The sequence below is a fragment of the Chiloscyllium plagiosum genome, chromosome 19 (genome assembly GCF_004010195.1).
Source record: "Chiloscyllium plagiosum isolate BGI_BamShark_2017 chromosome 19, ASM401019v2, whole genome shotgun sequence".
Taxonomy (NCBI): Eukaryota; Metazoa; Chordata; class Chondrichthyes; order Orectolobiformes; family Hemiscylliidae; genus Chiloscyllium; species Chiloscyllium plagiosum.
The window spans coordinates 43,431,989-43,454,326 of NC_057728.1; the positions used below are offsets into that span (position 1 = coordinate 43,431,989).

Here is a 22,338-nt window from a genome sequence, read left to right on the forward strand (position 1 = left end):
GCATGGAATGCGCTGCCTTTGGGAGTGGTAGAGTCAGAATCTTTGGTGACCTTTAAGCGGCAATTGGATAGGTACATGGATGGGTGCTAAAGCTAGGACAAATGTTCGGCACAACATCGTGGGCCGAAGGGCCTGTTCTATGCTTTATTGTTCTATGTTCTATACTTTATGATTTGGCCCTCACTGACATCTTCACATAAGAGAATCAGATCTATCAATAGTTTCTGGATGACAAAGCATGCTCTCTGATCTATTTCTGATAAGAGGTACACCCATTAAAGTTGACTGTTGATACATGAGAAATGCAAACAATGAAGCCAAAGAATGCTACTATGAATGTCAGATAAGCACCAGATATTTTAATGAACAACTTATCACCATGATCAAGATAGTTTCAAGTACATGGACAGATTTGTAAAAGACCTGAAGTATCCACCAGTCAGTGCTTTCAGAATGGTTATGGTGTGCCACACTGTACACATTTTGCAATGACTAAGTTTGGATTTTTAGGAGAAACGAAATGCAGGGTGCACGTCATCCTCAGTAAATCAGAAGAGGTGGAAGACAAGAAGGAGGAAGGTGATGATGCCAATTTAACACCAGCTGCTCATATTGCTGTGTATAATGTCAGGAAGATGAAAGAAAAATCTGTTTTCAACAGTGGAAAAGCCAAAAAAAGCTTTAATGCAAAGCAAAATAACAAGGATGCTGGAAATGTGATTTTTTAAAAGGATCTTTAATTAGAGCTAAGCTACATTAATTGACAAGTTGACAGAAAAGAAGATTAGTGGACATTATCTGTCATACAAATGCAGCTTATAAGCAAGGATAGTTTTTAGGTTATTCTGGGGTGAGGAGAGAGGACTGTATTAAGTTGCTACAAGTGACATTCATAATGAAGTAATTCCAGTAAATGACAAACAAAAGGTGTAGGCATACGTGAACAAGCAAATAACAAAGTATACCAGTGAGACTCACAAAAGAAATGTGATAAGCAATAGCTAGCTTTTCTCTAAACAAAAAAAATCCAAAGAATTGTGGATGCTGGAAATCAGAAACAAAAACTGAATTCCTGGAAAAACAGCAGGTCTGGCTACATCTGTGGAGAGAAGGGTCACTGGACTTGAAATATTAACTTTGCTTTCTCTCCATAGATGCTGCCAGACATGCTAAGCTTTTCCAGCAATTCCTGTTTCAGTTTATACCTTTCTTCTGTCAGTCAACTGGAACTGGCACATCCTAGTCAAAAGAAAAGAAGAAAGCTAAACACTGGACAGACTTTAAAGTGATCACAATTTTAGCTGACTGAGCATTCGATGATTTCAGGAGCAGTTTATTTGTGAGTTAATTTGTATATGACCAAGTATATAAAAATATAAGTTAAAGTATCTATACATTTTCACGATGATAGAATCTACTCCATAAAATCTAATACCCAGTATAGGAGCTACAAAAGATGTCTTGCCATCCAAGTTAATTCTCCAAACATATCACCATTCAGAGTGTGAATGGACATGATCAAGGCATGCAGGGATTCATAAATCTTATCCAGACTTAGTCACTCTTTTGTGTGATTCCACCCGCTTAATTATATTTTCTATTTCATTTGTATAAGTTTCAACAAACTAACTCATTTAACTCAGAAGGACTCATGGAGATCTGTCTGGTGCGTACTTCAAGGTTGAATGCAAGTTCAAATGCAGATGGAAGTAGAAGTAAATATACCTTTTGAAAACTTCAAAACTCTTTTAAATGAACTTCAGGAGTGAGAAGAAAGGGATTTACTCACCACTATCAACTTAGTTATGATATAGATTCAGGGTGAAAGAACTGAAACCTACATGGTCATTCTAAAAGGTGAGAGACTTAACAAACAATTCAGGTCTTTTTCAATATATAATTTGAGTTACATCACACTGTAAGCTTTTGCCATTAATCCTATGCCTACGATCTTACACTCCACAACCACCTGATGAAGGAGCAGTACTCCGAAAGCTAATGCTTCCAAATAAACCAATTGGACTATAACCTGGTGTTGTGTGATTTTTAACTTTGTACATCCCAGTCAAACACTGGCACCTCCAAATCATGACTACCTTTAATCCATGACGATAAAGAGCTACTGAAAACCACAAATGCTGGAGATCACAGCAGATCAGACAGCATCCATGGTGAGACAGCAGGCTAAGATTTCAAGTCTAGACAGCTGTTCATCAGAGCTGAAGTGAAGTGTGGAGGAGGCAGCTTTTATGCTATAGTTGCAGGCGGCAGGGTTACAGTGCTGGGGAGAAAAGATGTTGATAATTCAGATTAAGTGATCAGAATGTTAGAATGGAAGAACAATGATGTGTCTAACTGCCAGACTTAAAAGAACAGACAGTCCCACTGGGATGGGGCGGGGAGGAGGGAGAGAGGATATGGTGACAGAGAATGTAATAAGTAAAGCTAAAAGAAAGGGAAAGAATGGGAGTTGGTTCAGAATTTGAAGGTGTTGAACTCAATATTAAGTCTAGAAGGCTGTAAAATGCCTCATCTGAGGATGAGATGTTGTTCCTCGAGTTTGTGCTGTGATTCACAGGAGCACTGCAGCATGCTGGGAACAGACAAGTGAACATGTGAGCTGATGCTGTGTTTAAACAACTGGCTATAGGAAAATCGGTGTCATGCTTGCACACAGAACAAAGGTATTCTGCAAAATGGTCACCCAATCTGTGTTTGGTTTCTCCAATGTACAGTAGGCCAGTAGGTGGAGTGAATGCAATACGCAAGATTTGAGGAGGTATAGGTGAAATGCTGGGCAGGTGAGCAGGAAGGAGATGAAAGGGCAGATGTTGCATTTTCTGTGGTTACATGGGAAGGTACCATGGTAAGGGGTCGAGGTGTTGGTGGTTGTGGAACGGACTAGGATTTCCCAGAGTGAACGATCCCTATGATATACAGATAGGGTGAATGAGGGAAAGAAATGTTTAGTGGTGCCATTCTGCTGGAGTTGTCTGAAATGATGGAGAATGATCCTTTGAATGCAGAGGCTGGTGGAATGACAAGTGAGGACAAGGGAGACCGGATCACACTGTTTTGAGTGATGGAACAGGCAAGGGCAGAAGCACAGGTGATAGATTGGATGTGGTTGAAGGCCCAGATAACCACAATGAGCGGGAAACCATAGTTATGGAAGAAGCAAGACACATCAGCTGTGCTGTTTTAGAAGGTGGCATCATCTGAACAGATGCAACATAGGCGAAAGAACTGGGAGAATGGGATGAAGTCTTTGCAGAATGTGAGGTGTGAACAGCTGCACTGAAGGTAGCTATGGGAGTCAGTGGCTTTATAGTGGATGGTCGTAGGCAATATATTCCCTGAAATGGAGACAGAGAGGTCAAGGACAGGAACAGAAGTCTTGTAAAGTTATAAAGGGTCAAAATTGGGGGCAAAATGAATTTTTTCAAGGTCCTGGTGGGAGCATGAAGCAGAACTGAAGTAGTCGTTGATGTACTGAGAAAAGAGTTGTGAGAGGGGGCCAGTGTAGAACTGGAATGAGGATTGTTCAAGTTACCCCATAAAGAAGCAAGCATACCTGGGACCTATGTGGGTGCCCATACCACTCATTTGACTTGGCAGAAGTGAGATTAATTAAAGGAAAAATTGTTCAATAAGAGAACAAGTTGAGCCAGGTGAAAGAGAGTGATAATGGATGGAGAGTATTCAGGCCTCTGGTCAAGGAAGAAGGCAAGAGCTTGCAAACCGTCTGGGTGGAGAATGGAATTATAGAGGGATTGGACATTCATGGTGAACTTCAATTGTTATTTTCTCTCATTTCTTCCCTTTCTTTTAGCTTTACTTGTTACATTCTCTGTCACTATGTCCTTTCTACCCTTCCCCTTCCCCAGTGGGACTGTCTTCTCTTTCAGGTCTGGCAGTTAGACACACCATTGTTCTGCTGTTCTCACATTCTGATCATTTAATCTGAACTGTCAACATCTTTTCTCCTCAGTTCTGCACACCCCACATCCCCATAACCATCCACCAACTGCACCTCCCACCACCAACCACAGCATAAATGCTGCCCACTCCAAACTTCACTTCAGCTCTGATGAAGTGTCATCTGGACACAAAACCTTAGCTTGCTCTCCACAGATGCTGTCTGACCTGCTGTGATCTTCAGCATTTGCTGTTTCTAGTTTCTACAGTAATTTGCTCCTACATGATAAAGAACTACTTCAGTGTCAGGTTCATGCTTGCATAATCATTGAAAAATGCGAACAATCATTCTACACTAGTTTCATTTTCAGATTTAGTTCTCAAAAAAATATGATATAAGCTAGGATTATAAATTACAGTAATGCAACAAGTGATAAATTGTCTTTCAACGCCGGGAAATGTTATCCTCATGAAATCTCCACTGCACAGATCTGCAAAATTAAGTTTAAAATTAAAATTTGTGTGCTGGTAATTTCTTCAGATGTGTTCTCTTTTGATTGTAGTAGGTTCTCAGGATGTGCTATAGTTACAAATAACAATCCTGCTCAGTATTTGTCAAACTATTGCGGCAGAGGGGAAGCAGCTCCAAAGAATTTTCTCAATTTTTCCTCATGCTTGAGCAATTGTTGAGTGGATGGAAGTTTAACAGATAGTTGAAGTAAATGTTGTCAGTAATGAATAGTAGTTAATTGAGAACATGAAATGAAATCAGTAAGTAATTACTGTCATATACAAGTACAAACAGTTATGCTTCTTATAAGATAATAAAGAAGTCAAGACTTTTTTCGCAAAAATTGTTTGGAATACAAGACATTTAAAATCAACTACATGTCTGCAAAATAATCTGATGCCCATTGAAAGAATAATAGCTATAAATGAAGTAAATATTTACTAACCTTTCCGTGCATCTTTTGACTTTGCTCTACTCCCTCAGTAGGTTCCGATTCGATTAATTCTTCATTCTTCTGGGCATGGACTGTTTGCTCTTGCTGTATTGCTATCTGTAAATAAATGAAACAAAGCTACTCTCACAAATAAAGTATGAGATAAGACAAATATTTACTGGCACATTAAAGATACATTAAGCAGAGTTTTGTAAATGTAAATTTTTTAAGAACCTTATTACAAATCAAACTAAATAGAATTTTAAGAAAATCAGCTTATATAATCAATGTCCATTATATAATCAAACTTCTTTAATCTACAAGAAAGCTGAGAAGAAATATTTAATCTTGAGGACAATTTATAATCTGAAAATATTTTTTAAATGTTCTATTGTCAGTGAAGCCATGACTTCTTGAATTTGGATGGAAAAGTATATAGGTCTGGCTTAATTCCATTATACCAACTGTAGCTGTAGTTAGGCAGTAAAATTGCAATAGGAGATAAAATGGTTTTGGATGCCCACTAGTGGATTCTTGACATTGTAAGCACATAGGAAATACTGCTTTCCAATAATGGTGAATGGCAGTGGATTTCCTCCAGAAATCTGCTTATGTGCAAACCTAGCAAACTGAATCAGGGTCAGGGTAGGATCAGGGCAAGGGGTAGAAGTACCATCTTGTCCCCGCTCCATCCTTGCATCTGGCCTGCAGTAAGTGCAAACCATTCGCGAAGGTAGCACAATTATAATAAGGCATCATTTTTGCTAACTAAATAAATCATATTTTTAAAATGTGGAAGTTAAAGGAAATCATATAGTTTATAATACCATTTAATGTGTGTGCCACTTCCTGGTCCAGCATTTATTGCCCATTCCAAATTTGTATTGAAAATATTGTAAACTGCCTTCTTGGACTGCACCAGACTTCAGACTTCAGGAGCTTCAGGATTTTGACTCAGTGTCAGTGACAGAATGGAAAATAGTTCCGAGTCAGGATGGCATGTGACTTGGAGGCAAATTTGCAAGTAGTTATGTGCGCCCATGAATATGCTGCCCTCGTCCTTGTAGGTGATAGAGGTCAGAGGTTTACAAGGTGCTATCAAAGAAATTTTGGTAACATGCTGAAGTGCATCTCGAAGATTTGTCACTTATACTAGTGTGTAGCAATGGTAAGAATTGTTTGAGGTGATTCACTGTCACCAATCCTCTTTTATCATTGTTTTATCTTGGGCATATCGAATGATTAGTGGTTGAGGAGACACTACTGTAGAGAATCTACAGAAGAGGCACTTCTTGGGTCATAAGAAGGTTTTTCTGGTTAGATATAATTACAGAGTTTGTGCAGATATGTCTGTTCCTCTGATAGCTAGAACAGAATTCCTTCTCTCCACCTATTGACTGTGTGTAATATCTGTGCAATGAGTGGAGCTGTTTTAACATGAACATTAACCCCTCAAAAGGCGTCCCTTCAAATAAATGCTAAGAAGACAATGGGAGCAGATAGTTGTCATAATCAATGTCAACAATTTAGTTCTGCATCCATATGAAGTTTATAAATCTTCACATGCCAATTCATTACTGTAAACCGCTAGCTTCCATTCACCACCATTCATACATTCCATTCATGAACCTAACAACAACTCTTACTAACTATGACTCATACCTCATCTCATCCTCACACTTAGTATTGCAGATGCACACTTCTAACTAACAGTTGACATTTATTATGTATACTTCAGACAGTCACATCACTTGAACACAATGCAGCAGATTCACTGAGATACTTAGAGAGAAGTCTTGCTGGGCAATGTGGCCCATAATTGGAACTCAAATAACTGGAATGGTTACTCAGTCCCATTGGTGCAGCCACGACTGAGGACACAACCAGTGCATGGAATAAGCTATCAATAGTATATGCCTACCTAATCCTACCTATCCCAATAATCTGTTCTAATTTGCAAGCCACAGGAGATGTAACTATGTATCACTTGCTTCACTGAATCCCACATAGACAACGAAGTCAGCTTGAATTCTGGCATTCTACAAATATTAAATGGTAAACATAGAGGTGCAATCTGTATGTAGTGAGTCATTGACCATCAGTAGAATGTAACTGGGTCAAGAGAAAGAATAGACATTTGCAAGTTCTATGAAAGGTGAGGAAACACATAAATTCTGCTCCAGAAGACTCAGATGAGGATTGTAATGACATTTAGGAAATGTAATGAACACAGAGAAATGCTTCTATATTGTAAAGCCAGTCAAAAAACTTCATGATGCTTTTGAAGAACATGAAGGTTGTAGCTCCAACTTGGCACTAGACTTCTTGCAAGTCTTGGAATATAACCTTTCTAGCATGGAAGTGCTGACCAAATCCACGTGAGAACTTGTGGACCCAATTAAGTTGCAGCATCTGATGGGTAACGTCTCAGCTTCCAGTGCAGCACAAGCAGAGCACTTGGTGTTTGAGTGCTGTAATGGGAGTTCAGATTGAAGTAATAAAATTTCACGCTATCATAGCTTTAGATACCTGTGCTGAAGCTACTTTCTCTGATAGCTGTCCAACAATCTGTGTCCTGCAGCAGTAGAGCAGAGATGCAGGAAATAAATCACAAAATTCTGGAAATAAGTCAGAAAATTATGGAAAAACTCAGCAGGTCTAACAGCATTTGTGGAGAGAGGAATAGTTAATATTCAGTTCAAGGCAGTTTCTACATGAATTTCAACTGAAATATTATTCTTTGTATTTCAAATCTCACTTTAATTACAGGTATCTCCAAGGCATTTAATGTTCCTTGAACTTCTGTTTTTGCTGCATCCTGAGATCTACATATACTGTGTACTGCAGCATATTGCTTGAATTGTTGAAGCACTGACCCAAAGTAATGACAGCTGTTCTATGAAGCACAAATCCCTGCCACTTCACCAATGGCATTTGTATCAAAGTTTTATGAATGCCAAAAATCTGAACTAAAACAGAAAATACTGCAAATACTCAGTAGGTCTGGCATCATTTTTAGAGAGAGTAACAGAGTTAAAGCTTCATATCAATGACCTTTCAACAGATCTTGTCCTGTCAGCCATCTGGCCTAGATGGTGGCCACCCATGCTAAAACTGTGTGGTCCAAAGCTGGGTCTTTTAAGCACAAGAGTTGTTTGAGGGTTTCCTGCAAGGTTATATGCAATCTTTTCCCAATAAGTCAGTCGCCTTCCACCAGACATAGGGTGCACTGTGTAAGAGAACAAAACCAGAAAAAGATGCCCACTAATTGCCACAAAGGATACATCTAAAGGTAATTAGTTGAGTTTTGTATGGATATTGCATATTCTATTAGATAAAGGTGACATGGAATGGTCATTTTGTAGTGGCTTTTATTTCAGGATTGTGGCCTGGGGAATCCTGTGATGTCCTGTAACAGAGATGAGTGAAACTGTTGTAAAATAGACTTGTATTTATGACTCTATGCATGAGGTGCTCATGGAACATGGATATTTTAGTTTCAACCTCCCATCTCTCATCCTCGTGTTCCTCTTCAAGTAGCCACCAAATCCGTTGTTGTAACAGCTTTGTCTTCACGGTGTGGTAGACCCTGCAAAGCTCCATAAATGGAAACAACTGCTTCAGCTAGTTTTGGAGATGATCTCTAGTTCAACCAAGGAAGCATATTCATTATATTAGCATCACAACGATCTGATTTACAATGGTTTTGTGGTAGACCTTTGCCTATCAACCAGAGGCCCATTGTTGTAATAAAAAGCTGGATCTTCTAGGTTCAAAGCAGTTTAAGAATTTTCTGCAAAGCCATCTGCATTGATTGCATGCTGGCCATGTGTGATTGGGTTGTGAAAAAGAATCATGAGCTAGTTGTAGAGCAGATGTCCCTTGGATGCCCAACAGTCATCCTTTAATTTGACATAGTGGCTAAAAAAAAATGCAACACGGCTTCTGCTGGGTTAGCGGGAAGCACCGGTATAATGTTCAGAATATGGATGCAAGCCAATTGCACAGCAGGTAATAATCCCTGCAGTTGTGGTGCATTTCAGCATTGAGATTAGATGCACACAAAGATATGCAGGTTCAATCAGTGGTATCCTGCACCATGGATAAGCTGGCTATCCTGATGCAATACATCAATTTCTTCCTGTTTAGACAGAGCACATTGAAATCGCTCTCCTTGTAAAGAGAGTCTCAGACATCTCTCTGTAGCATCAGTGATAAATTGGGAAATGTCAGACATATTGATTGTTCCAGCATGGAAATGAACCATTTATCAACTGAATTTATGACTATCATAGAATTGTGCTGTGTAAATATCATACAATTAAGTGGATGAGGTAAAGTGAGAGCATATTAAAGCTGAAGTCAAATTGCATTAAAAGCAAAAGATAAGCCTCTTTCCCAGGAGACACAAGCAAGTCCTAGTGAATTAATGAATCAATTTGGCATGGAAAACATGTGTGAAAATGCTGCTCCTTAAAAAAGGTTATGTTATCAAAGGGGTCGTAAAGTCATGGGTTCTGAGCTGTCTGGGTTTACCTACTTGAAGAAGCTTTTAAAGAAAAACACTTATACAATGAAAGGAGAGTGGCTAGTTCTCTCAGCTCAGCTTTTCTCTCGTTTGTTTTGGTTTTTGCAGTCTGGCTGTTCAGAGCTGCTGGTCAGTTTAAGCTGGTTAGGTGAATTAGTCATGCTAAATTGCCCGTAGTGTTAGGTGAAGGGGTAAAATGTAGGGGAATGGGTCTGGGTGGGTTGCGCTTCGGCGGGTCGGTGTGGAATTGTTGGGCCGAAGGGCCTGTTTCCACACTGTAAGTAATCTAAGTAATCAAATCTAAGTAAAAGAAACAGCGATATGGAAGAAGGTGTTCCCTGCTGAACCTCTCTGCCATCTCTATCTCCTGTAAGAACCTGTGTCTAATTTTTCCTTTTTGCCAAAAGGGTTTATGGGAACGGTCACAGGAATTTGAACAGCATCATTAAGTTGGGATAATCTGTTGGGTTTTCGGATAGGTTAAGTTATTCTGTATTCTGTTCGCTTTTGTTTGTGTTTCATTTGGTACTCTGTGAATATATTCTATTTTGTTGAAAATCGAGGAGTTTTGACCAGCTGCTTCACTCCTGGAATATCCACATTACACCTGCTTAAAACAACTAGAAAAGTTAGCATCTGGGCCACCTTCTTTAAATGTTTAAGGGGGTCTGGCCTGGTACATAACAGATTGGAGGCTCATTTGGGATTCATTTTAAAGTTCTGATTTTGGATTAAGGTTTTTGGACTCAAAGGCAGCGAGTGGTATGTGTTAGTGTTATTTCCTCTGGGTGTTGATTTTGTTTGGTTTAAACAGTGCTTGGTATTGCAATTGCTCTTTCAGTCACTAAGACTTTTCTGACGGGTGAAAGAAGTGACTTCGTGAGTATTACAAAAGGTAAACAAGACAAAGCTGCTGGAATTGGCAAGTAGGCTGGATCTGAAATTGCAGGTGTCTACGAGAATAGATGTGGTTATTATCAAAACAGCTCAAATTTAAATGTGTTGGGAAGGCCATTGAAATCTTTGGAAATGGCTCTTAACATTGCTCAAGAGGTACTGGGGTTTGCTTCCCAAATATGCCAAGAATGTTTAGAAAGATAGAGGGAGAATATACTTTTAGGATTGGCAAACCGGTTAGAATTAGTTTTATCCAGGGACAAAAGAAAAGCTGAAATTGTAATGGAGTTGGTCAAGCATTTGGGTATATTAGAGAAATAGAGAAATGCAGTGGATATAGAAAAATTGAAATTGCAAGTGAGGTAATAGGAGTTAGAAGATAAAGAAGGGTAAAGAAGAATCATGTTAGAAGATAAAGAAAGGGAGAAAAGGTTTTTACCTGAACAAAAAGAAAAGGAGAATAGGACACAAGCAGAGGAAAGAGAAAAATAACAAATCACTTTATGAGAACAAAAAGTAAGAGAGAGAGAAGAAAGGAAGAAATAGAATTTGAACTTCAGAAATTGGCACTTAGACAGGAAAGTCAGCTTAAAAAGATGGAGATAAAGGCTGAAGATAAGCTTTGTGAGGAAGAGAGTGAGGATGAACAAACCCATGGTAGCTAAAGGCCTGATGCGAACCTGTTTAAATATAGTTAATTAAACATTTAAATATATTTAAGTAGATTGTCTACATTTGCTGAAAAGGACGCGATAACTTTTTTCATCTCATTTGAAAAGATGGCTAAACAAATGCAGTGGCCAGTGACCATGTGGGTTTTTTTGATCCAAACAAAACTTGTAGGTAGAGCTAGTGAGGTATTTGCCTCACTATCAGAAGAGGTATCTGGGGCATATGAGGTGGTGAAAAAAAGCCATCTTAAGTGCATATGGGCTTACACCAGAAGCTTAAAAGACAATGTTTCAGACTTCTAAGAAAGAACCTTGGTCAAACATACGTTGAGTTTGAAAGGATAAGGGCAGTAAAAATAGAGCAAACCTACGACACTCTTCGAGAAACAATTATTTTGAAGGAGTTCAAACATTCACTTCCTGAGGTAGTGAGAACTCATGGGGAAAAGCAGAGAGTTAAAATGGCAAGATTAGCAGCTAATATGTCTGATGATTATGAGCTGGTTCATAAAACAAAGTTTGGCTTCCAATATCAGTTTCAAACCGTGAAGGATAGAAATTGGGGAAAAGAGAAATCTTTAAGTGGTTAAGGAAAAATAGATCTCAGTGAAGATCATAAGGATAACTTACCACAGGGTAAAAAGGTGAAAGAGAAGTTAAAAAGCTCTGGCGTTTTCACTGTAATAAAGTAGGCCACATGAAACCACAGTATTGGTGGGTTAGCAAAAGCATTGGGAAGACAGATGTAAGAAACCAGGATGTCAGGGGATTTTGTTGGAGTGGTAATGGAAAGCACAGTGGAGGCTAAAAAGCTGCATCAGAAGTGTACAATCTGGTCGGAGATGGTAAAGGAGCAAGTGTCAGATCTTCTTAAACCATATAATTGCAAAGGTAAAGTTTATTCGCATGGGCCATGCGCAGCAGCTAAAGAGGTTAAAATATTAAGAGATACAGGATCCACTCAAGCTTTGAAGTTGAAAGATGAGGAGATACATACCTCTGAAGGACTATTGCCAGAAAAAAATGCTAGTAACAGGAATTCATGGTGAAACAACAAGTGCTCAATTACAGCAAGTGAGGTTAGAGTGTCCTGTGAGAAGTGGAGAAGTTGCGGAGGGAGTAGTGGACAAATCCTCAGCTCCAGGAATACAATTTGTCCTTGCTATTGATATAGAGGTTCACAAGTAGGAGTGCTGCCTACTGTGGTTGAAAATCCAATGGAAACTCAGGCAACTGAGCTATTAAAAGACACATATCCAAGGATTTTTCCTGACTGTATGGTAATGAGGTCACAAAGTCACCAGTTGAAACAAGAAAGATCAAAGAGTACCAATAAGAAAGTTGAAGTGGAATTAGCAGAGACCCTGGTTGACAAATGGTTGAGACAAAACAGGAGCAGATAGATGACAAAGCATACATGTTTAGTTCAGAGAAATGAACTGAATTACAGCAGAAAGATGAGAAACTAAACTAATTATATCAAAAGAATACACAGAAGAAGAATCTAGATGTATCCTGGAATGCTATTATCTAAAAAATGATGTCTTAATGAGGAAATTGAGACCACCATATATTCAGGCAGATGAGAAATGGGCAGAAGTTCATCAAGTCATATTGCCAGTGAGTTATAGAAAAGAGGGGTTGCAGGTAGCACATGAACTACCAGTAGGAGGTCACTTAGGGGTAAGAAAAACTCAAGCTAAAATATGAAAACATTTTTACTGGCCTGGATTGCACAAGGATGTGGGTGAATTTTGCCAGACATGTCATATATGTCAGGTTATTGGAAAACCACAGGCTGAAATAAAAACTGTACCTTTAATACCTACACCTGATTTTGAGGAATCTTTGAGAAAAACAAAAAATGGGAATTAGTATTTGTTAACAATAATGGATGCGCCCTCTAGATTTCCAGAGGCCATTCCATTACACAATATCACAGCTAAAAGGAGTTACTCAAATTTTTCATGAGATATGGACTACCCACAACCAGATACAATCAGATCAAGGGTCACATTTTACCTCAAAATTATTCAAGAAAATTATGGACAGCTTAGGAATAAACCAATTCAAATCTACTGCATACCATCCAGCATCGCAGGGAGTGCTAAAAAATGACATCAGACATTAAAGACCATGTCAAAGGCTTATAGGCGACTACCCAGATGATTGGGATAAAGGAATTTCATTTGTACTTTTTGCCATCCGAGATGCACCAAATGAATTGACCAAATTCAGTCCCTTTGAATTCATTTTTGGACATGAAGTGAGAGGACCGCCAAAATTGATGAAGGAGAAAATGGAAAGTCATAATTCAGAGAACACATATTTGGACTATGTGTCAGATTTTAGGCAAAGATTAAATAGAGCGGGGGACTTGGCTAGATAGCATTTAAATGTATCACAGCATGCAATGAAACAGGAAGCAGACAGGAAATCAAAAACTCAGTTTTGCTATCGGAGATAAGGTGTTAATGTTACTTCCAGTGATAGGTGAACCTTGAAATGCAAGGTTTAGTGGACCTTATCAAATTGAAAGAAGGTTGAGTGAGGTGAACTATTTGATAAGGACTCCAGACAGAAATAAATCTCTCAGAGTGTCATGTGAATATGCTCAAAAGGTACTTTGACAGAGAAGGAAAGTAAAAGAAGACTGTGTTATTGGTTACAAAACAGAGCAAAGAATCAAGTTCAGAGAATTCTGAATTGGACATTCCTCAAATTGAATTGGGATAAATTATTGGGTGACCTTCCAGAGGAAAATTGAAATGACCTAAAGAGTTATTACTTTCACATAGGGGGATATGTTGAAATAAGCTGGTAAGTACTAACCTAATTATGAATTATGTAGATTTTGCAGATGCTGCTCCAATTCAACAATGTCCTTATAAGCATAACGCTATAAAGTTGGCACAGGTTCAAAATGAGATTGAACGTGTACTCCAAGACGACATAATCAAAGTTAGTTACAGTGACTGGACCTCACCCATAGTAATCGTGCCAAATGGTTATGTATGGACTATTGCAAATTCAATGCAGTTACAAAGACTGATGCATATCCAATTCCGCATTTAGAAGACTGAATTGAAAAGGTGGGACAAGCAACTTATATTTCTAAGTTGGACTTGCTCAGAGGATACTGGCAGGTACCTCTGACTGAAAGAGTGAAGATAATTTCAGCTTTTTAAACACCAAATGGACTATATCAATTTAAAGTCATGCTGTTTGGTATGAAAACTCCACCAGCCACATTTCAAAGACAAACCAATAAGATAATTTCTGGATTACCCAATTGTGTTGTATATATAGATAATCTAATGATTTTTAGTCACACATAGAAATTTTATCCAAATTGTTACATTGAATTCAGGAGGTAGACTTGGTGATAAACCTAGATAAAAGTGAATTTGACAAAGCTTAAGTCACCTTTCTGGGCCATGTTACTGGACATGTACAAATGGCCCCACAGAACACCAAAGCTAATTGGGGAGTTTCCCCTACTATCATCAAAAAGAGCAGTACTACGATTCCTGGGATTGAGTGGATTTTATCAAAGATTCATACCAAATTTTAGCAGTGTGGCTGCTCCACTGAAGACAGGCAAGACATTTCAGTAGACAGCAGACTGTCAGAAGGCTTTTGACAGCCTGAAAGCTGTGTTAACCACTGCCCCGGGATAAGGCATACCTAATTATGCAAAGCCATTCAAGGTGGCTATCGATGCGAGTGATGTGGGTGTTGGTGCTGTCCTCTTACAGGAAGATGACGTGAAGATAGAAAGACCTATCACGTATTTCTCCAGGAAATTGAACATTCTTTAGCAGAAATATTCGACAGTTGAAAAGGCGACTTTGAGCTTGGTGTTGGTGTTACAACAGCTTAATATATATGTTACCAGCAATGTATCTGAGACAATCATATACAGTGATCATAACCCAAAGAAGTTTGTGAAGAAATTTAAGGACAAAAATTCTAGACTGTTTACATGGAGTTTGTTGTTACAGCAATTCAATTTGAAAATTGTGCATGTGGCAGGATGAGAAAACGTGATTGCCGACGCATTGTCAAGACTTGGCTGAAAAATGGAGGCGTTCGGTGGCAGGAGTAAATGGACTGAAACAGAATGTAGTAGTGCATGTTTGCAAGTTTATAGTCAATGTAATGTATATGGGAGTTGTAAGATTAAGGAGTTTTAAAATGAAGCCACCGTTGAATATTGATGGTTCATTTTTTCAAGGGGAGGTCTGACAATGCTGCTTCTTTAACAAGATTATGTTGTCCTTGTTTTTTTAAGAGGGGTCATAAAGTCATGGGTTCTGAGATGTCTCATTATGCTACTTGAAGACACTTTTAAATTTAAAAAAAACTTGGACAATGAAAGGAGAGTAGCCAGTTTTTCCAGCTCAGCTTTTCTCTAGTTTGTTTTGATTTTTGCAGTCTAGCTGTTCAGAGTTACTGGTCAGTTTAAGCTGGAGAATCAAAAGAAACAACTACATGGAAGAAGGTGTTCCATGCTGAATCTCTCTTCCATCTCTCTCTCCTGTAAGAACTTGTGTTTGATTTTTCCTTCTTGCCAAGGGGGTGTTTATGGGGTCTGTTGCAGACATTTGGAACAGCATCATTAAGTTGGGATGGTCTGTTGGGTTTTCGGATAGGTTAAGTTATTTTGTGTTCTGTTCTCTTTCGTTTGTTTAATTTGGTACTCTGCAAATAAATTCTGTTTTGTTGAAAATCAAGGGGTTTTGACCAGCTGCATCACTTCTGGCATATCACCATCACATGTGCTTAAAATAACTAGAAAAGTCAGGGACTGGGCTACCTTCTTGAAATGTTCTGTGGGGGTCTGGCTTGGTCCATTACACATAGCACGTTTCTGGTGTTTTCCAGTGGACAAACTGATCATTTGCGAGAGTTTGAATAATGTAAATATTTGAAAGTTTAAGAAGGAAATTGAAGGGAAAGTTAGAACAAGAGAAGTCAAGAAAGACAACGGTATCAATCGAGCAGAAAACTCAAGAAGGGATCATGCCGTAAGGTTGAGTGAAATAGGGATTGATAGAAAGGGTGAGGGCAGTAACAAATTAAAAATATTACATATGAAAGCACGAAGCATTAGAAATAAGGTGGATGAGCTTGAGGCTCATTTGGAAATTGGCAGTTACCATGTTATGGGGATAACGGAGACGTGGCTTCAAGTGGACAGGGCCTGGGAAATGAATATTCAAGGCTATACGTGCTATCATAAGGACAGACTGACGGGCAGAGGGGGTGGGGTGGTCCTATTGGTAAGGAATGATATTCAGTCCTTTGCGCGGGAGGACCAAGAATCAGGGGATGTAGAGTCAGTATGGATAGAGCTGAGAAATTCTAAGGGTAGAAAGACCCTCATGGGAGTTATCTATAGGCCCCCAAACAGTAGTCTGGATGTAGGGAGTAAGCTGAATAAGGAGCTGAAATTCACCTGTCGCAAAGATATTACTACAGTTGTTATGGGGGATTTCAACATGCAGGTAGACTGGGAGTGGTACTGGACCCCAAGAAAGAGAGTTTGTGGAGTGCCTCCGAGATGGATTCTTAGAACAGCTGGTGCTGGAGCCTACCATGAAGAAGGCAATTCTGGATCTGGTGTTGTGCAACGAACCGGATTTGATCAGGGACCTCGAAGTGAAGGAGCCATGAGGAGGTAGTGACCATACAATAAGCTTTGGAATATAAGCTTTGGACCATAAGCTTTGGACCATACAATACAATAAGCTTTAATCTGCAATTTGAAAGGAAGAGGGTACAATCGGAAGTGACAATATTTCAGTTGAATAAAGGGAACTATGGAGCTATGAGGGAGGAGCTGGCCAAAGTTCAATGGTGCAATACCCTAGCAGGGATGGCAGTGGAGCAACAATGGCAGGTATTTCTGGGTATAATGCAGAAGATGCAGGATCAGTTCATTCCAAAAAGGAAGAAAGATCCTAAGAGGGAGGCAGGGTGACCGTGGCTGGCGAGGGAAGTTAAGAAATATATAAAGTCAAAAGAGAAAAAGTATAACATAGCAAAGATGAGTGGGAAAACGGAGGACTGGGAAGCTTTTATAGAACAACAGAGGATAACTAAGAAGGAAATAGGCAGAGTAAAAATGAGGTACAAAGGTAAACTGGCCAAAAATATAAAGGAGGAAAGTAAAAGCTTTTTTAGGTATGTGAAAGGTAAAGAAATGGTTAAGACTAAAATTGGGCCCTTGAAGACAGAAACGGGTGAATGTATTACGGGGAACAAAGAAATGGCAGAAGAGTTGAATTGGTACTTCAGATCTGTGTTCACTGGGGAAGACACAAGCAATCTCCCAGAGGTAATAGTGGCTGAAGGACCTGAACTGATGGGAATTTATATTTGCCAGAAAATGGTGTTGGAGAGACTGTTAGGTCTGAAGGCTGATAAGTCCCCAGGAGCTGATGGTCTACATCCCAGGGTACTGAGGGAGGTGGCTTTAGAAATCGTGGATGCATTGGTGATCATTTTCCAATGTTCTATAGATTCAGGATCAGTTCCTGTGGATTGGAGGGTTGCTAATGTTGTCCCACTTTTTAAGAAAGGAGGGAGAGAGAAAGCAGGGAAATTATAGACCAGTTAGTCTGACCTCAGTGGTGGGAAAAATGCTGGAGTCAATTATAAAGGATGAAATTACCACACATCTGGATAGCAGTAACAGGATAGGTCAGAGTCAGCATGAATTTATGAAGGGAAAATCATGCATAACTAATCTTCTGGATTTTTTTGAGGATGTAACTCTGAAGATGGACAAGGGAGATCCAGTGGATGGCATGTACCTGGACTTTCAGAAAGCCTTTGATAAAGTCCCACATAGGAGGTTAGTGAGCAAAATTAGGGCGCATGGTATTGGGGGCAAAATACTGACTTGGATTGAAAATTGGTTGGCTGACAGGAAACAAAGAGTAGTGATAAACAGCTCCCTTTTGGAATGGCAGGCGGTGACCAGTGGGGTACCGCAGGGATCAGTGCTGGGACTGCAGCTTTTTACAATATACATTAATGATATAGATGATGGTATTAAAAGTAATATTAGCAAATTTGCTGATGATAAAAAGTTGGGTGGCAGGGTGAAATGTGAGGAGGATGTTAGGCTGACCTGGACAGGCTAGATGAGTGGACAGATGCATGGCAGATGCAGTTTAATGTGGATAAATGTATGGTTATCCACTTTGGTGGCAAGAACAGGAAGGCAGATTACTACGTAAATGGAGTCAAGTTAGGTAAAGGGGCAGTACAACGAGATCTAGGTGTATTCTTGTACATCAGTCAATGAAAGCAAGCATGCAGGTACAGCAGGCAGAAAGCTAAAAGCATGCTGGCCTTCATAATAAGAGGAATAGAGTATAGAAGCAAAGAGGTTCTTCTGCAGCTGTACAGGGCCCTGGTGAGACCGCACCTGGAATATTGTGTGCAGTTTTGGTCTCCAAATTTGAGGAATGACATTCTGGCTATTGAGGGAGTGCAGCGTAGGTTCACAAGGTCAATTCCCGGAATGGCGGGACTATCTTACATTGAAAGATTGGAGAGACTGGGCTTGTATACCCTTGAGTTTAGAAGGCTGAGAGGGGATCTGATTATTAAAGGATTGGACAATCTGGAGGCAGGAAGCATGTTTCCGCTGATGGGTGAGTCCCGAACCAGAGGACACAGATTAAAAATAAGGGGTAGGCCATTAAGAACAGAGTTGAGGAGAAACTTCTTCACCCAGAAGGTGGTGAGAGTGTGGAATGCTTTGCCCCAGAAGGCTGTGGAGGCCAAGTCTCTGGATAATTTCAAGAAAGAGTTGGATAGAGCTCTTAAGGATAGTGGAATCAAGGGTTATGGGGATAAGGCAGAAACAGGATACTGATTGAGGATGATCAGCCATGATCATAATAACTGGTGGTGCTGGCTCAAAAGGCAGAATATCCTACTCCTGCACCTATTGTCTACTGTCCATTAAGGAGGGAGAAAGTGTTTGGTATTCCATAAGGTACTAGAATAAGGTGGACAAGTTCCCAGGTCCAGATGGGATCTATCCCAGGTTAGTGAGGGAAGTGAGAGAGGAAATAGTGGGGCCTGAACAAATACCTTTGTAGCATCCTTGAACACGGGTGAGATCCTGCAAGACTGAAGAATTGCTAATGTTGTCCCCTTGTTTAAGATGGGTAGCAAGTATAATCTGGGTAATTACAGACCGGTGAGCCTGATGTCGGTGGTAGCAAAGCTGCTGAAAGAAAATGGGGTTATCAGTAATAGGATCATGGTTTTGTGCAGAGTATGTCATGTTTTACCAACTTAATAGAATTATTTGAGGAAGTGACAAAGTTAGTTGATGAAGGAAGGGCTGTAGATGTCATGTACATGGACTTCAGTAAGATGTTTGATAAAGTTCCCCAGATTAGACTGATGGAGAAAGTGAAGTCACATGGGGTCCAGGATGTACTAGCTAGATGGATAGAGGACTGGCTAGGCAACAGGAGACAGAGAGTAGTAGTGGAAGGGAGTTTCTCAAAATGGACAACTGTGACTAGTAGTATTCTACAGGGATCTGTGTTGGGACCACTGTTGTTTGTGATATACATAAATGACCTGGTGGAAGGTACAGGTGGTCTGATTAGCAAGTTCACAAGTGACACAAAGATTGGTGGAGTGGTGGATAGTAAAGGGACTGTCAGAGAGTTGGGCAAAGAAATGACAGATGGAGTTCAATCTGGGAAAATGCGAGGTGATAAATTTTGGAAGATCCAATTCAAGAGCGAACCATATGGTAAATGGAAAAGCCCTGGGGAAAACTGATGTACAGAGAGATCTGGGTTTTCAGGTCCATTGTATCCTGAATGTGGCAACGCAGGTTGATAGAGTGGTCAAGAAGTCACATGGCATGCTTTCCTTCATTGACGGGGCATTGAGTACAAGAATTGGCAGGTCATGTTACAGTCGTATAGGACTTTGGTTCAGCCACATTTGGAATACTGTGTATAGTTCTGGTCGCCACATTACCAGAAGGATATAGATGCTTTGGAGAGGGTGCAGAGGAGGTTCACCAGGTTGTTGCCTGGTATGGAGAGTGCTAGCTATGAAGAGAGATTGAATAGATTAGGAATATTTTCATTAGAAAGACAGAGGTTTGGCGGGGGGGGGGGGGGATCTGATTGAGGTCGACAAAATCATAGAGGGATATACAGGGTGGATAGAAAAAAAACTCTTTCCAAGAGTGGGCGAGTCAACTACTCAGGATCACAAGTTCAAGGTGAGAGGAGAAAAGCTAAAGGGAGAAATGCGTGGAAATTTCTTTATGGAGAGCATGAAGGGTGTCTGGAATGCATTGCCAGTGTAGGTGGTAGAAGCGGGCATGATAGTGTCATTTAAGATATATCGAGACAGAAACATGAATGGGCATGGCGCAGAGAGATACAGATCCTTAGAAAACAGCTAACAGATTTAGATAGACGATCTGGATCACCGCAGGCTTGGAGGGGCAAAGGACCTGTTCCTGTGTTGTAATTTTCTTTGTTCTTTGTTATATATACTAATAAGCAAGTTGCTACTGCTACTGTCATATTAGAAAAAAAAGATATGAAAATTTGAAATTTGATATTCTTGCATTTTTCCTGATGGGTACATTACACAAAGCTTTGGCAACATATCGCTCCTTTCACCAATATTTAACTAACTTATATTGCGAACATAATGTCAAAAAAATTTACCGAGAGGGTGTTTTGAATGTGAAACTTGTCAGTTCATGGCATAAAGGATGCAAATAGACCTCAAAGGTGAAGCAAAATGAATATATGATGGATGAAAGAATATAGTGTTATGATAATAGAATTAGATTAACTCAGATGAGAGATTGGAGTAAAACACAATATGAACATAGATCATTTAGGTTCAATAGTTTGCTTCTCTGCTAGAAGTTCATTGTGATTATCTTTGCAACCTAGTTTCTCTTTCAAATGCATAATGTGATGGTAGCTTCAGAACTGGGAACTAACCTATACATTATTAACAAACAGCTGCATATCCATGGAGTAGAACTTTTTGTCATTGAATCAGACAAAGCCACTGGTTCAGATCCAGAAAGTCACAGAGGCCCACAGTATAGAAGAAGGCCCTTCAGCCCACTGGATCCACGCCAGTCAAAACTAACCACCCATTATTCTAAACACATTTTTTTGCACTTGGCCCATAGCCTTATATGCCTTAGTATCGCAAGTGCCTACCTAAATACTCAGAGTCATAGAGATGTACAGCATGGAAATAGACCCTTCGGTCCAACCTGTCCATGCCAACCAGATATCCCAACCCAATCTAGTCCCACCTGCCAGCACCTGGCCCATATCCCTCCAAACCCTTCCTATTCATATACCAATCCAAATGCCTCTTAAGTGTTGTAATTGTACCAGCCTCCACCACTTCCTCTCGCAGCTCAGTCCATACAAGTAACACCCTCTGTGTGAAAACGTTGCCCCTGAGGTCTCTTTTATATCTTTCCCATCTCACCCTAAACATATGCTCTCTAGTTCTGGACTCCCTGACCCCAGGGAAAAGACTTTGTCTATTTATCCTATCCATGCCTTCATAATTTTGTAAACCTCGATAAAATCACCCCTCAGCCTCCGACGCTCCAGGGAAAACAGACCCAGCTGGGTCAGTTTCTCCCTATAGCTCAAATCCTCCAACCATGGCAACATCCTTGTAAATCTTTTCTGAGTCCTTTCAAGTTTCACAACATCTTTCCGATAGGAAGGAGACCAGAACTGCACGCAATATTCCAACAGTGGCCTAACTAATGTCCTGTACAGCCGCAACATGGCCTCCCAACTCCTGTACTCAATACTCTGACCAATAAAGGAAAGCATACCAAATGCTTTCTTCATTATCCTATCTACTGTAACTCCATTTTCAAGGAGCTCTGAACCTGCACTTCAAGGTCTCTTTGTTCAGCAACACTCTCTAGGACCTTACCCATTAAGTGTACAAGTTCTGCTAAGATTTGCTTTCCCAAAATGCAGCACCTCGCATTTTTCAAAATTAAACTCTATCTGCCACTTCTCAGCCCATTGGCCCATCTGGTCAAGATCCTGTTGTAATCTGAGGTAACCCCCTTTGCTGTCCACTACACCTCCAATTTTGGTGTCATTTGCAAACTTACTAACTGTACTTCTTATGCCCACATCCAAATCATTTATGTAAATGACAAAAAGTAGAGGATCCAGCAGCGATCCTTGTGGCACTCCACTGGTCACATGCCTACAGTCTGAAAAACAACCCTCCATCACCACCTTCTGTCTTCTACTTTTGAGCCAGTTCTTTATCTAAATGGCTAGTTCTCCCTGTATTCCATGAGATCTAA

General features: G+C 39.9%; 1 protein-coding gene across 9 annotated transcripts in view; it reads right to left on the bottom strand.

Annotated features, from left to right (window-relative positions):
• The window catches only part of ppfia2 (PTPRF interacting protein alpha 2), a 540,387-nt gene that overhangs the window by 222,332 nt on the left and 295,717 nt on the right, over positions 1-22,338 (bottom strand). For all 9 annotated transcript variants that reach the window (XR_006314523.1, XR_006314525.1, XR_006314524.1 and 6 more), the window contains one exon: positions 4,875-4,979. Coding sequence is in view for 6 of the 9 variants with exons in the window: in XM_043709678.1 (XP_043565613.1) it covers positions 4,875-4,979 (105 nt within the window). In the remaining 3 variants the exon portion in view is untranslated. The remainder of the gene's footprint in view (positions 1-4,874; positions 4,980-22,338) is intronic.